Raw genomic sequence first — 14,722 nt, 5'->3', positions numbered from 1 at the left:
CAATAACAGCTGCCAAACAAATATTGGCATAGCTTTGTGCGAGGCGTTGTATGGTCATCCAAGCAGATTGCAGATATGTTGGGAAGAAGTGGGTGATAAAAAATTGTTTGGCCCAAATCTTGTAAAAGAGACTACAACCAAAATAATTAAGATCAGGAAGAACATTCAGACAGTTCAGAGTATGCAGAAAAGTTATGCAGATACTAAAAGGAGGGATTTGAAATTTGAGAAAGGTGATCAGTTATTCCGTAAGGTCACTTATTTCAAAAGAATCAGTAGGTTTAGCAAGTCACACCAAACCCTAACCCTAGCCGCCAAACACCCTTACCAGAGAAGAAGAGCCAGCCACCGAGAATGGAGTCGTCCGCCGCCGCGCTAGAGCCACTTCTGACTGATAATAGAGGTAAAATTTTCTTCAATTGCTTGAAATTCAATTTTAAACACTTCCATGGCCAAATTGGAGTAAAAGGGCCGGCAGATTGGCTGAAAACTGCCGAAAAAGCCTGGCAGTGCCGCCACAGAAAAAAGTAAAAACTGCCTCCGGTGAGACTCTTCTCGTTTTGTGTAATTTTTTTACCATTGTAACCACAATTCCTTTCTCTACAGGTTGATCAAAGCAAAACACCCAACCGTGAAGGTGAGCCAACGGAGTCGCTGCACCAAAGAACCCTGTCGCTGGTAAGTTTCAATTTTTTAATTTTTTTTCGGCCAACCGAGGCCTATTGCCGTATTTTTTCGCAGGGATTGATACAAAACCAGCTGAATTCAACTGAAAACAGCCGACCCGAGGTAAACTGCTACTGCGAACGGCAGTGCCGTCGCTGGAGCACGGTGGCCGAAATTCTGAAATTGGCCAAAAAGGGTTGTTAACACTGATTTTGAATTTTTTAGGATATTTCTAGTTACTTGAAGTGCGTTTTAATCTCCGAAAAAAAATTCAGGGAACCTGGAGACCGCCCGTAGATGCAGTCAAAAGTTTAGCATTTCGTATATTAATTTGAGTAAGAATCTCTCACATTATTCCCTATTATGGAATTGAAGCTTAATTTTAAATAATATGGTATTTTGTGAAACTTAGAAAACATTCGTAATTAATTACAGGTTACTTTTAGAGCCGAAACCGGTTATTTACTATGTTTAACCGATTGCCTAATTTTACAGTTTTCGAGTGCATAATAATACACTGAAATTGGTATGATGATGCAATTGTATTCTTTTGACGCATGTTTTGCTTATTTTATATGATGACGGTCGAATTGAGAAACTGAAAATTAAAGGTAAACGGAAAATTATTTGATTAAGTGGATGGATGAAACGACAGCCTTACAAGATATCTTGGGAGATGGTGGATGGACCGGGTACATAGGGAACCTATCGTGAACGTTGCCTCATACTGGATGGGGTATCAAGATTTGGTAATTTTTCGTTTATATTGGACGGGGTATGGGAACGGTCCGTTAATTGAAAAAGAAAAAAAAAAGTTCACGCATAGTAGGGACATCCCTATGGACCCTCATCGATACTAGCAGGCTGATAAAAGGGAAAGTTGTTATTCAGAGTGATCGTATATGAAATTATGATATGTGTTATGTTATTGACTCTATGGGTTGTTTTTGATAATCTCATTACGATAAGTATGCAATAAATAATTTTATTTATGACAAACGAATTTACTTAAAATAAAAGCTCCATTAGTTGTTTTTATTATTTTTATTAACCTTCATTTCTGTATTGGTGAGTAGCGTGATATTCTTACTGGGATAATGTAGCTCATTCTTTCATTAACCATTTCAGATCAAGAGAACTAGGATCCAGAGTTCGATTCACAAGAGGGTTGCGAGTAGAACGTTCAGTTTGTTTACTTTTAATTTATTTATTTGGTTATTAGTTGTTCTTTTAGAAGGGTTATCCCCGTAATCTCTATTTGGTACTTTCAGTTATTGTGTAAGGAATGTAAACCTCAATTATTTATTTTGCTTCTGCATTCAATTCATAATTTATTTTCTTCCTAATACACGGGTCATTACAGCTTTCATAATTATCCACCATTTAAGAAGACATCTAAAAAATATAAATTTTTTTCCATCTATTTATGGAATCTATAAGTTTGTCTACTCATAAAAGAGGATACGAGCCTTTTGGCCAAAGTTTTTTTTTTTTAAAAAAAAAAATTATTGTCTCTGGAGTCCATGCATATCCTCCATTTGTTGTTGCTCTTTTCAATTCACATTACATCAACAAATCACTAGGGGTTGTATACTTCTCATGCGAACCCATCCGACTATAATTAATTTAGTTTTTTTTTTTATTTCTGCTAGTCATTGTCTTTTAACAAAAAAAAAAAATTCTTCATTTTTGTTTTGTAGGTTTATAACTTATAAATGTATGGCAAGTTGGCATTAATATGAATAAAAATTGGTAGAGTTGAATATTTAATGATATAAATAGACATTTTCAAGGTAGTGGTGATGCTCTTACCTCCTATCGGCCAACTTATCAAATTGTTGGCGCAATAAAATTATGAATATGAAAGTCTACTCCATGATACTATTTCTTCGTTTTAAAAGTCGAATAATATTTCCATGGCCTATATGCTCTTCTTTTTATTACTGATTCTTGTATTGTATAATCAGAATCATATACGTCAAGTCTAACGGGTGAATTGTTCGTATGTTTCAATTGAATTTCGCTAAGTACAACGAGATAGTTTGTCTAGTTCGTTCCTCTCTTTTTAGGATCTAAGCTAACCTTTTAGATCTAATGGAATGGTAGATGTACACATGGAGTGAAGAACCTAATAAAGGTTCACCAATAAATATTAACATTTATTTAATATATATATATATATATATAGTTGTGTTTATTTCTTCTTTTTAAAGTAAAAATATATGATGGAACGGTTGTTGGAGAGAACGGAGTTGGAGGTCCCATGCTCCAACCGATAATTGTAGTTCAGAAAGGTCTCATTCAATTCCAATTAGCTGGATTCATTTCATTCCATTTATTCTAATTAATTAAGTCATTATAATTAATGTATATTCACGGCTTCGTCTTACATGATACATACATATCTATATATATATATATTTATAGATATATAGATATATGTGTATGTATATGATATCTCTAAAAGATGCTCCCAACGAGGCTAAGAAAGAGTTTTTAGTACGATTAGGAATAAAATCAAACCATTTCTTATTAATTCAAAATTGGAAAAAAAAAAATTATAAGAATTATTGGATTATTCAATTCAATTATTTGACACGATATTATATATCTTAAAATAAATTTTATATTTAATTAACATAAGCTTTTTCATTTTTAATTCTAAATCAATTATTAGTTATTTATGCAAATATATATATATTCTTGAATATTTTCTATAAATTAAATAAATTTAAAAAATAAAATAAAATAATAATAATTAGTTTAAGCCAAATATGATATTATATATATATATATATATAAATATTGTTTATTTACTTATGGATGTAGTCACCTATTAATTTTTTTTTATTGAAGATTATGGGTATTTTTAAGATTTGTTGGATATTTAAATTTAATATATTTAAATACATGTGTATATATATATATATTAAATAGAAGAATAAATTAAGTTAAATTATAAAACAAAAAATACCCAATTGAATCACCAAATGGAATGGTCCAAATGACTTCTTTTATGTATTAATCAAAATTTTAAAATATCATATACATAGAAATATATATATATAATATGTGTGTGTGTGTGTGTATATATAATTAATTATTATTTCTTTTTTAAAAAATATAAAACAAACTCCTAAGATCATTAAACCCGATTAAATGATTATTGAAATTTTTGGTTCACAATTTGTAATTTTCTAAATAGAAAATCAAAATTAATTGGCAGCATAAAATTGCGCACCCTTTTCATGGTGACATGATCCGCCATCAATTTAGGTTTGTTTAAAAGAGAAGAAACCAAAGAAGATGGTACAAGTGACATTGTAACCCAAATGCAAGACCAAATTATGGTATAGAAGATCAAAGTGGAGATCATGATGAAACGTGAAAAATATATACACAGTATATATATATATATATATATATACACACACACACATACATGTACATATGTATATGCATATACCCATGTCCCAATTGATGTTGATTTGGGGTCCATCTCTAGATATAATAGTTGAGTAACACTTACTCAATATATTAATAATTGAATGAGAATTAGTGACCAAAATAGTAAACCCATATACAAAATTAAATGGAAAAAAGAAAATCATAGGTGGTCCCTTTGAATTAATTAAATAATTAGTGGACCCAAAATGTATTATACAATAATATATATATATATAAGTTTTGAGAATTATATATATATATAAGTTAAAAAAATATGTGATCAATCTATATGATTGATTACTTGTAGCTTCAGTTTTACGAATCTATTTATCCAGGCCATATGTTTATCATGAGAAAAAAAGTTGGTTAGACCAAAATAGGAAAGATCATCCTGCAATCACCTGAAACAACGAAAGAACATATACATATACATATATATATATAATATAATATAATACAGGAGAATGTTAATGCTTTAGGGAAAGAGCTTAGAATATAAGCTACCCAATTGGTATCTAATCAAAATATTTGACGGAATAAAGAGAATGCATTTCTTTTGTTTATTAGATTATGAATGTTCTTTGTGTAAAGATGCACGTTATTAACACTAATATATATATATATATATATATACATATATACATACATATGTATGTATATATGTTTCAAAAAGGACTGCTATTTCCACATGCATCTATTCACCACAATGGTGAAAATGCATATGCTTGTTATTTACAAAAGTTTCCATATCCACATATATATAAATATTCATGCTAATTATCTTTTTTTTTAAAGCATCTCTATATATAAAAATAATTTATTTATTTCTAAACCCGTTTAATAGTAGAAATATAAATTTATACCAGTCTCGTATAAAAAATACTTAAAATTTTTTTATCCACTATTCGTTCTATATGTAGAATTTTTGACTTACTACTTAACCCATTTATTTTTTTTTTAATTTTTAAAAATCTTATAAAATATTTAAACAATTGATTAAGATTTAATATTAAAATAAAATATAATTTAAAATAAAAAATAATTTACCAAACAATAAAAAAAATCATATCATAAGTATACAATAAGATATATTTATTACTCAAAATTTTATTAATCTCGTGTAGAAAATTAAAGATAAAAGTAAAATTTTTTAAATACGATAAATATCGAACATATGTATCAGTATATTCATATTTATCCCGTACTTATTTTGAGTTTATAATTTTATATTTACGCAGGTCTCGTATTTATGTTCATATGTCGGTTTCTACTTTTTCTCGATAATTGAGATATGAAATTCAATCGGAAGTGGTTACACCGACCAGCATATATTGATAGGCAAAGGAATCATTCCGTACATACCCCTTCAATTGTTTCTTTACTAAAAGCATACGAGAGAAAGAGCCTTTTGGTCGAATTGGCAGCCATTCGTTAATTCATGTCTTAATCTTAATTAAACTAAACTAATGCCTCTCTAATTTTCATTTTTAATTATAATTATTATTATTATTTTTCTTTGGTGCATAACTATTAGTGTTTCAATTATTTGATCAATCAACATCATTATTTTAGGATAAACACAAAAGAATGAATAAATTTTTTCAAAAAAAAAAAAAAAATTATCCAATCATTTTTTTTCTCGAAGGGTGTGTGTATATGTATATATATATATATATGATTTTTATAATTATTAATAAGAAAAATTATGGTGAGATATGGGTATTTAGAGATACCCATTTATCTTTCATAGAAGAAAAAAAAAAACCCTAATATATAAACTTATAATATAACATTAAAAATTAAGTAAAATTAATTATTTTATTCGCGACTCCATATAATAATTTTTTATTACTATAAAAATGGTAAAAATATTTTTTATAAAGATATGAATTCGAATCATGTGATGTACAACATATCTGTCGTCGTTAATAAATTGTATTACATATTTTTTTATTGGTAAATTGTGTGATTAATTACGTGTAAATATTATTTAATTAATAAAATATATGAATTATTTTTTAAAAAATTAGAAACAATAAAAATTATGATATATATGTAAATATATATATAGGATAAAATGAAGGGTAAATTTGAGTATTGGTGTTGTGTGTGTAAGGAATGTTTGGATAATATTCTTTAATTGAAGAAAGAAAAGAAGAAAGAAAGACAAGAGAGAAGATATGATGCATTTTGTAGTGTTTGGAAACTTGTAACTTTTCAAACTTGTGTGATGATTTGAAGGAAGGAATTCGAGGCATAGGCTTTTTGTTGCTTCATTCATTCTCACGCAAACCCACATGCACCTCCACTTTATGCTTTCCTACCCCATATATATATATATATATATATAAATCAAACAAACATACTTGTCTCTTATATATATATATATAATTAATCCTTCAAAATTCTAATTGTCTACCATACATAACAGTTAAAAATACATCGAGACTTATTAGGATAAAACCTAATTTGGTTATTGTTTTTGTATCAACGTACTGATGAGTTCAATCGCCGACTCTTTTAAATTAGCAAAATGAATTATATATCTTCAATCCGTAATTCATTTATAAAATGATAATTTTTACGTTTTCAGTGAAGTTTGAACTCGTAACGTTTAAATAAAACACAAAATTTGTAACTATTATATTATATTCAAGCCGGTTATTGTTCGACAAATATATAAACTAGTATAGATTATGGTATACGACAACAAATGGAATCAAACTACAAAAATGAACTAATTTAGAATGATGTTATATTTTTTTTTTGTGAAACCATATAATGTTACTAAGAATTATACATATTATTGGATTGTAGGCCCAAGCCCATTTATATCACCTTACAAGCCCAAAACCCTAATCTCCTCAGTCTAAGCCCACCCGAGAACAAGCCCAAAGCCCTTTTCTTCAGCCATGGCCGCCATTGATTTTCCCTTTCTTTCATTTCTCTCCTTTCACCCTTCTTGCAGATTTTGCTTCTCCTGCTCTCCGCGGTCGCAACTCCATTCCTACTTCGACGTCTTCTTGCCGTCTAGTGGAGTAGCTCGGGCGCGCTGAGCAACTCTGTCTATCTGGTTTCTTCATACTCGTGCGTCTCGGACTCCGGCACAGCTGCTGCCCTAGTCTCAGTTTTTCTTGAGCAGGTGACATCATAAACTCAGCCGTTGATATCCGTTTGAGGTTTGAACATTATGTTTCTTGGATCTTTTTTCGTTTATTATTATTTTTATCTTCACGCTTGGTTCGGTGCTCGGCTGCTTGCTTGAAGCTTTTTTCTTTATTTTTTTACTTAAAAAAAAAAAAAAAATTCACGAGTAGACGAGTTTGAGGAGTCGATTCTGGTTGCTGTTAAGACTGTGTATACGTAACACATTAGAATTTGCGGCTGATCTTACACATTTATGAATCAGGGCATTTTTCTGGAGTTGATTGTTTTGTTTCCTAGCAAAGATGAAAATTGAGAGTTCTGGAAGAGATTCAGAACAAAGTGCATGATGGCCATTTAGTTTAGGTCTAGAGTAGAGTAGAATAATTGTGGGTAGCCTCTTATGTGTGTTAAATCAGTTTATATATGTACGTGTTATATTTTGCTGAGAGACTGGGAAGTAGTGTTACATTGATTTTCTTTTTTCTTTTTCTTTTGTATTTTGCTCTATTCTTTCTAATAATAGTTCTTCTTCTATCTCCCAAAAAAAAGTTACAGTACCTCTTGGGTTGAATCATATTTGGGTTCCTCTTGTGTAATTGATGATTAGCCACATGGATGGTTCTGACTCTGTTAAAAAATTGGAACTTCCACTCTAGATAATATGTCCTAATATCTTTATGTGTCAATTGCATGTGGTTTTATTTGGCATCTTGTTTCATGAATATGATTGATAATGACTTGCTTGATCATATTGTTTTCTTAAAATCATTATGCTTTTCAACTTTTCTTTTTCCTCTTCTCTTTTGTGATTGTTTAGAATACATAAGCTGGGGTCAAATGGAGTGGTTTGGTCAGAGGAGACCTTCATTTCATTTGATAGAATAGTAATTTTTCCACTTTGCTTTCGTTTTTTGTTTTTGAGATAATTTCAAGGGTGGTGGCAGTTAGGCATGCAAGGCCATAGGTCTTAATAGGTTAGACCTTTAGAAAGGGGCTTTGGCATACCCCAAGTCGCCTTCACCGGTACCCTGACTTGCTCTCCCACCCCCCTTTATCTGATCTGTACACAAGGAGCACATGCAAGCACCGCACTGCCATCCAGGGATATGGCAGTATTTATAGCTCCATCAAGTTAGCATTCCAACCCTTGAGGAGTACATCGTATTGGGTAGGGCCAGGTCCCAATACAAAACTTTTAGAACGGAGCAAAAGAAACTTTTTCATTTTGCTTTCACTTTTATTTTCTATGTGCTTAAGTTTCCCTTCCCAGTTGTTTGTGATCCTTAATTTTGCCATTGCATGTTTTTTTTTGTTCTTTTGATCTCATATGTTATTACGAAGATCCTCAACCCCCCTGAGATGTACGGACCAAAATTTTGAACTATTTTGTGGTGCAGGTTTAGTTGGGTTCATCTTGAGGCAAGTTGGTAGAGTAGGATTCTAAAAATTGTGAGAGAAAAAAGTAAGAAGACAGATAGTGAAAACTTTTATATTCCAACAAACTTTATTTGGAATAATTGAGATTAGTTATAGGTAAAACATAAGAGGTCGGTGTCCAATTGAAAGGCAAGAATCCATCAAGAAACATTTTCTTTCTTGAAACTTAAAATATATTGATCATCTTCTCTGAAAGCTTGTAATAGGTTAACTCAGTTCTCTAAGAATGTGAAACATGAGTATTAATATTATTGTTGTAGCTATAAAATGAATCTGAATCCTTTTTTTTTTTAGAGAAAAAATGAATCTGAATCCTAGATATTTTCTCATAGAAAAGGAATGAGGACAAATAGAGTAGAACATATAACTAAACCATTACTTATTATCCAAATAAAGAACCTTCTAAGTGGTTCTATCGAACTTTTTTTCATTGCAATGTATGCTATTCTCATTTTTATCACCTCGATTAGGAGAATCTTATATTTATCAAGGCCCCTATTATTAGTTGACACTGTAAGAATCTTGTTGGATATTTTGTCCTTTCTATTTCAATTTTTTATTTTTTTATTTTTCTTTTCTTTGAATGCAGTTCATTTCAATTTAGGCTAGTGGCGACCTCTCAATTGTTTGTGAGAGATCCTTATATTTTAAAGAGGGTGATAATCAAGCAAGAATGGCGTGGAGGCAGATCATACAGCACGTGAGGGAGACAATTAACCGACCCTGTTCAACTCCTGGGTCCTCTAGATTCTTCTCCAAATCTACTGCATATGTTGGTACAGTTTTTCTAAATTATTAGCGTTGTTAAGTTTTTTGGATTCTGATTATTTCAGTTTCACATTCTGGTTATTGGGAAAGCAAGAGAATACATATTTTTATGCGTTTTCTGTATATAGTTTTCTGGAAAACAAGATGTTCTAGCATGCTTGGCAGTGAGTAGGTATGTGGGAATATCTGAGTTTGTGTTTGAATAAGGATTTGCATTTTGTTTGGTTTATGAGAATACAGCAATCATAATGAAGAACTTGGAAATTTTTTTTCGGATGTTTATAGCCCTTTAAGATAAAAATGTTGGATTAATTTTGTTCTTTAGCACTTTTTTTGTTAAGTTTTTATCTTATTTAAGGTTCTCTGACATATGAAAAATATTGCAACTAAGGCATAATTTAGTTTTCGAACCAATTCAAGCAGAAGATGATGCTTCGTTTTAGTTGATTGTTAATGGCAAACTTTTTCTTGTGTGTTTTATCTTACTTGGCTGCTAAGCCAATAGAGATGGCTGGATAAAATGAAATTGAATCCATATCTCACTCGTCACATTATTTCATGATTTGCTTTTCAGTTTCCATAATGATACATCCTATTTGGTAGCTTGCATTTAGTATCTAGGAGAAGATTCAAGGTGTAATATCTGTCTCCAGGAAAAGTGGCTTTTTAATATGGATATATAGAGAATGGGTTTGACGGAGTGATTGTTCTCGTTATTGCAGTCAAGGTTGGGATTCCGGAGTTTCTGAGTGGAATAGGGAAAGGGGTTGAAACCCATGTGACTAAGCTTGAATCTGAGATAGGTGACTTTCAGAAATTGCTCGTTACTCGCACACTTAGGCTCAAGAAACTTGGCATCCCTTGCAAACACGTAATTATTTCCAACTCTCTCAAGCATACTTCCATTACATATGCGAACATGTATATGTGATTTATTTATATGATATAACTCAAGTATCCGTTTTACTTCTGGATTTTTTTTTTATTAGTGGCCAAGTCACTACGGAAACTGGGGATTGAACTGCTGTGATTCTGGATTAGTAAACACTTTAGAACCCCAAGTTTGTTCTGGACTCAGACTGTTTCATAACCAGTTATGACTTTTGTTTTGATTTTGCAGAGGAAATTAATACTGAAACACACCCACAAATATAGGTTAGGACTTTGGAGGCCGAGAGCTGATTCCGTTAAAGCCTGAGTAGTTTCCGACTTGGTGTGATCTTCTGAGAAATATCACTCCCAACTTTTGTGTAATGCAAATGATGCTTCCTAGTAGTTGTACCTGAAACAGGTGAGACTTATAGAGTTTTGGTCTTCAATCTTAGAGTCTCTTATCATGCTACGAAAATCAATGGCTAAGATTTGATCCTGATTTCTGATTTTTTCATATCATTAGATGGTTACTATGTGATTAATTTAGTGGAGCCTGAAAACTTTGGTTGAAAATTTCATTCACTGATCTTCTATTTGCGTTGAATATATATATATATATATATATATAACTCGTACTATAAGGAATCCTCCATTTGCCCTTGTCACAGCTTCATCTAATCAGTGCAATACAAATTCTTTTTACGTGTGCATTTCAGTTGGCTATGTTTGAAACAAATTTATGGATTTTAGTGGAATTTAAAATATATTGTTTTCAATCTTTTAATTGAATTTATATTATCTCTTACTCAAAGCAGGAACCTATATATATATATATATGTAAATTTGACATTTTTTTTTGAATTTATACCCAATATTTTTAAGAATAAACGTGAATTCTTATTAAAATGTACTATATAGATATAACTTAAATTGAAGAAATAGAAGTATATCTAATTCTATGTTTAGAATAAATTTAAGGGTTGCTGTAAAGTAATTAAGAAATTTACGAGTGATGAAAACTTTAGTAGAAGATAAAAAATCATTTCATAGAGAAGTTCAAGTGAAATTAGATCGATATATTCAGGATTCGAATTATAATTTAATTAAAATTAAAATTTTATTAACTTAATTTTTTATTATTTTAAATGGGATTTTTGCTCTGTTTTATTATTGAAGCATCACAATTTTTTTTAATTTTTTTTTTAAAATTCTACATATATATATACATATATGTATTTCTTGAACTAAGTTTAAACATGGGATTCAGTGTAGAGTGAATGGGTGTCAGTTCAGTCATGCCCATTTTTATATTCATGACATTATGGTGGCCCAATACGCATCGTTTTTGCTTTTTAAAAATTAAAATATGTATATATATATATATATAAGTATATGTATGTATATATAGATATATACACACACACCTCTAACTGATTAATTCATTCGAGCAAAAATGAACCTCTGGTGAAGCTTATTTAATAATTATTAAAATAACTTATTTAGTCAATAATTCTTAATTTATATCATAATTTTATTTATTTTTATAAAGAATATGTACTCAAATCTATAATTGCATATATATAATTATTTATGATATTTTAATTTATATTAAAAAAAATAGTACCAGCATACTCGTCCAGCGTGGATATTACGTTGGAAAAAATCTACTGACCATAATTTTATTACCACGTATGTACACGTGTATATATATATATATATTTATTCCTTTTATGTGTATTGAGCGGTAGAGAAAAAGAAAAGCAGTAGAGAGAGAAAGAGAGATGAGTTTGAGTGAGAAAGAGGAGAATCTGGTGAAGGAATCATGGGAGATACTCAAGCAAAACATTCCTGAATACAGCCTTCACTTCTTCACCCAGTCTATATATATATATATATATATCTAGATATATAGACATATATATATATGTATACACACACACATAGAGTTTGGTCTAATTATACCCAGTTCAGTTCAATATATTATATATCTTAGAGTTCAATGTTTGTATGTATACATATATATATATATATAGATACAAACATTTCTCAAAAAGATATATGAACAAAAACAGATCAGGAATCTGTTGATTCCCCAAATTAATTGAGATTTTGGGCTATATATATATATGTATATATGTGTGTTCATATATATTTACATGTGAACCAGATAATGTGATTCATCATGTTGGGAAACGTGAGGCTCCCTCAGCCTGCAAGAACAATATCTTTGGAAAAGGATATCTGGATTCTGATTGTCTTCTTATTATTTCACTATTTGTCCAACCAAATTTTTCTCTCTGCTCAAGGGTTGATATACATATATACATATATATATATAGAGAGAGAGAGAGAGGAGAGAGATGAGAATTATGGGTTTTTTTTTTTGCATAATTATATCATGTATCATGCATGTATATCTATAGTAAAAAGTAAAATATAACAAAATAAATGCACTATTTATAAATTAATTTTATTGTATTGGGTTATTAGAAAATTAGGTAAAAAAAATTTTACCCCATGAATATAATAATTATAATTAAGGTTAAAATTTCAAAGACTTTAGTGTAATTTAACCTTAATTTTAATCATAATTAATTAATGGTATTAATTTTAATCATAATTAATTAATGCTCTGTGCATCTCAAGAATAGAGTCATTGATGCAACACTTTGAGGTAATTATTATTTTAATTAATTTTTTTTTTCATATAATTATGCAATAATTAAAATTTTTAAATTATTAATTAAATTAATCTCTTGAAATGAAATAATTAATTGTTGGTAGTGAAGGAGGCACTTTTGAGGAGAATAAAAAAGAGGGTCGAAGAGAAATGGGGAGTGTAACGGCTCTGGAAATTTAAAATGGAATGTATATTAAAAATATTAAATGCGGAAGCGAAGTCAAAATTCGATTAACATCCCTTACACTAAAACCAAAAACGTGCTCAAAATATAAAAGATCAAACTAATTAAAAGAGAAATTCGAAAGTAAACTATGAATATGATTTTGGAGTCTTTAGGCGTCCCCTTCGTCGTCTTCTTGCGGAACGGGCTCGGGAACAATGTCTTTCTGATCTGAAATGATTAAATAAGGAATGAGCTACACTAGCCCAGTAAGGATATCACGATATCTCACCGTCACGGAGATAAAGGTTGGTAGAAAACACAAAAAGACCAATGGAGCATAATTTACAATAAACTCATTTATCAGTAATAAAACATTTTACCATTCACTTACCTCGGTGAAATTCATAAAACAATATACGAAAGCAATAACATTATCATAATCATGAAATCATATAAACTGAGTAACATAATACTCGTCACGCCCTTGCAATTCAATCATTTCACAATTACTTTTCCTCATTCACCAGCCTACTAGTATCCATGGGGATCCATAGGGGTCCCGCTACCCGTTACCCTTAATACTTGTAATCAGATTCCAGGGCCGTCCCCATACCCCGTCCGGTATGGGCGTCAAAACTGTAAACCTCAATACCCCGTCCGGTATGAGGGTGAAACGGGTCGTCCCCATACCCCATCCGGTATGGACGCCAAAACACATAAGATCTCCATACCCCGTCCGGTATGAGAGACCACAATCCCGGTAGGGTCCCCTACGGACCCGGTCCGTCCACCATCTCCCAGGATATCTAGTCAGGCTGACCCCATTACACAATTATCAATTTATACAATCTTCCATTCTTCTTTCCCTCAATCAGCATCATCAATTCGTATTTAGATAAGCAAAACAGTAATTCATGCCAAACAGACAACATACAGTATCGGTATTTCAGTCATTCAACCAATAATCAATAAAACAGTAAAATATGCACACGAAACTATAAAATGAAAACATCAAACCTTATACTGCATTTAATACTGAAAATTAGATCAAACAATAACAGACCAACATTGTATCAGACTCGGGCTCTATTGGCAACCTCAATCAGTTATACATCTATAAAGTCTCAAAATACCGTTTAATTATTTATTAAGCTTTAATACCGTGATAGGAAATAGGGTGAGGGGTCTTTACTCGTTTCAGGGTCCGAACACGGCTTCACAGTGCGCCTACAAGCTGTCCCTAATTTTCCCTGAATTTTTCTCGGGGAACTGAAACGCACTACGGGTACCTGCACGTGTTCCAAAAAAATCCCAAATTAGGCCCAGGGCCCCTTTCGGCCCAAATCGCAACTCCGGCACGGCGGCTCCGCCGCTTGCGGCGGTGGTTTGTCTCGGGTTGGCCGTTTTCGGCCGAATTCGGCCACACTCGCATTGGTTCCTGTGATAAAACAACCCTACGGCCCTCGGGGGGCCGAAAATTTACGAAAAACCGAAGCTTACCAGCGGCACTGCTCTCGGGTGCGGCGGCTCTCCGGTGA

At 31.3% G+C, this 14,722-nt stretch overlaps 1 protein-coding gene across 3 annotated transcripts; it reads left to right on the top strand.

Moving 5' to 3' along the window:
- The first annotated feature begins 7,040 nt into the window (after positions 1-7,040).
- On the top strand, positions 7,041-10,924 carry LOC110807663 (uncharacterized). Of its 3 annotated transcripts, none has more exons than XM_088212518.1 (5): positions 7,041-7,292; positions 9,287-9,473; positions 10,188-10,336; positions 10,455-10,505; positions 10,586-10,924. In XM_088212518.1, exons 2-5 carry the CDS (start codon positions 9,371-9,373, stop codon positions 10,661-10,663), a joined length of 381 nt encoding a protein of 126 aa, XP_088068644.1. In that variant the 5' UTR covers positions 7,041-7,292; positions 9,287-9,370; the 3' UTR covers positions 10,664-10,924. The 3 variants fall into 3 exon arrangements, with proteins under 3 accessions (XP_088068644.1, XP_088068642.1, XP_088068645.1); XM_088212516.1 differs by having other exon boundaries at positions 7,042-7,255; XM_088212519.1 differs by lacking the exon at positions 10,455-10,505 and having other exon boundaries at positions 7,047-7,255.
- The last annotated feature ends 3,798 nt before the right edge of the window (positions 10,925-14,722 follow it).

The sequence above is a fragment of the Carica papaya genome, chromosome 2 (genome assembly GCF_054855325.1).
Source record: "Carica papaya isolate Zhongbai chromosome 2, ASM5485532v1, whole genome shotgun sequence".
NCBI classification, from domain to species: Eukaryota; Viridiplantae; Streptophyta; class Magnoliopsida; order Brassicales; family Caricaceae; genus Carica; species Carica papaya.
This window is presented reverse-complemented; position numbering and strand designations above follow the sequence as displayed.

Coding starts and splice junctions, on each gene's coding strand:
- LOC110807663 (XM_088212518.1), top strand. CDS start 9,371: ATGGCGTGGAGGCAGATCATACAGCACGTGAGGGAGACAATTAACCGA. Junction 9,474..10,187: donor CAAATCTACTGCATATGTTG/GTACAGTTTTTC, acceptor TCGTTATTGCAG/TCAAGGTTGGGATTCCGGAG. Junction 10,337..10,454: donor TTGGCATCCCTTGCAAACAC/GTAATTATTTCC, acceptor TTTTTTTATTAG/TGGCCAAGTCACTACGGAAA.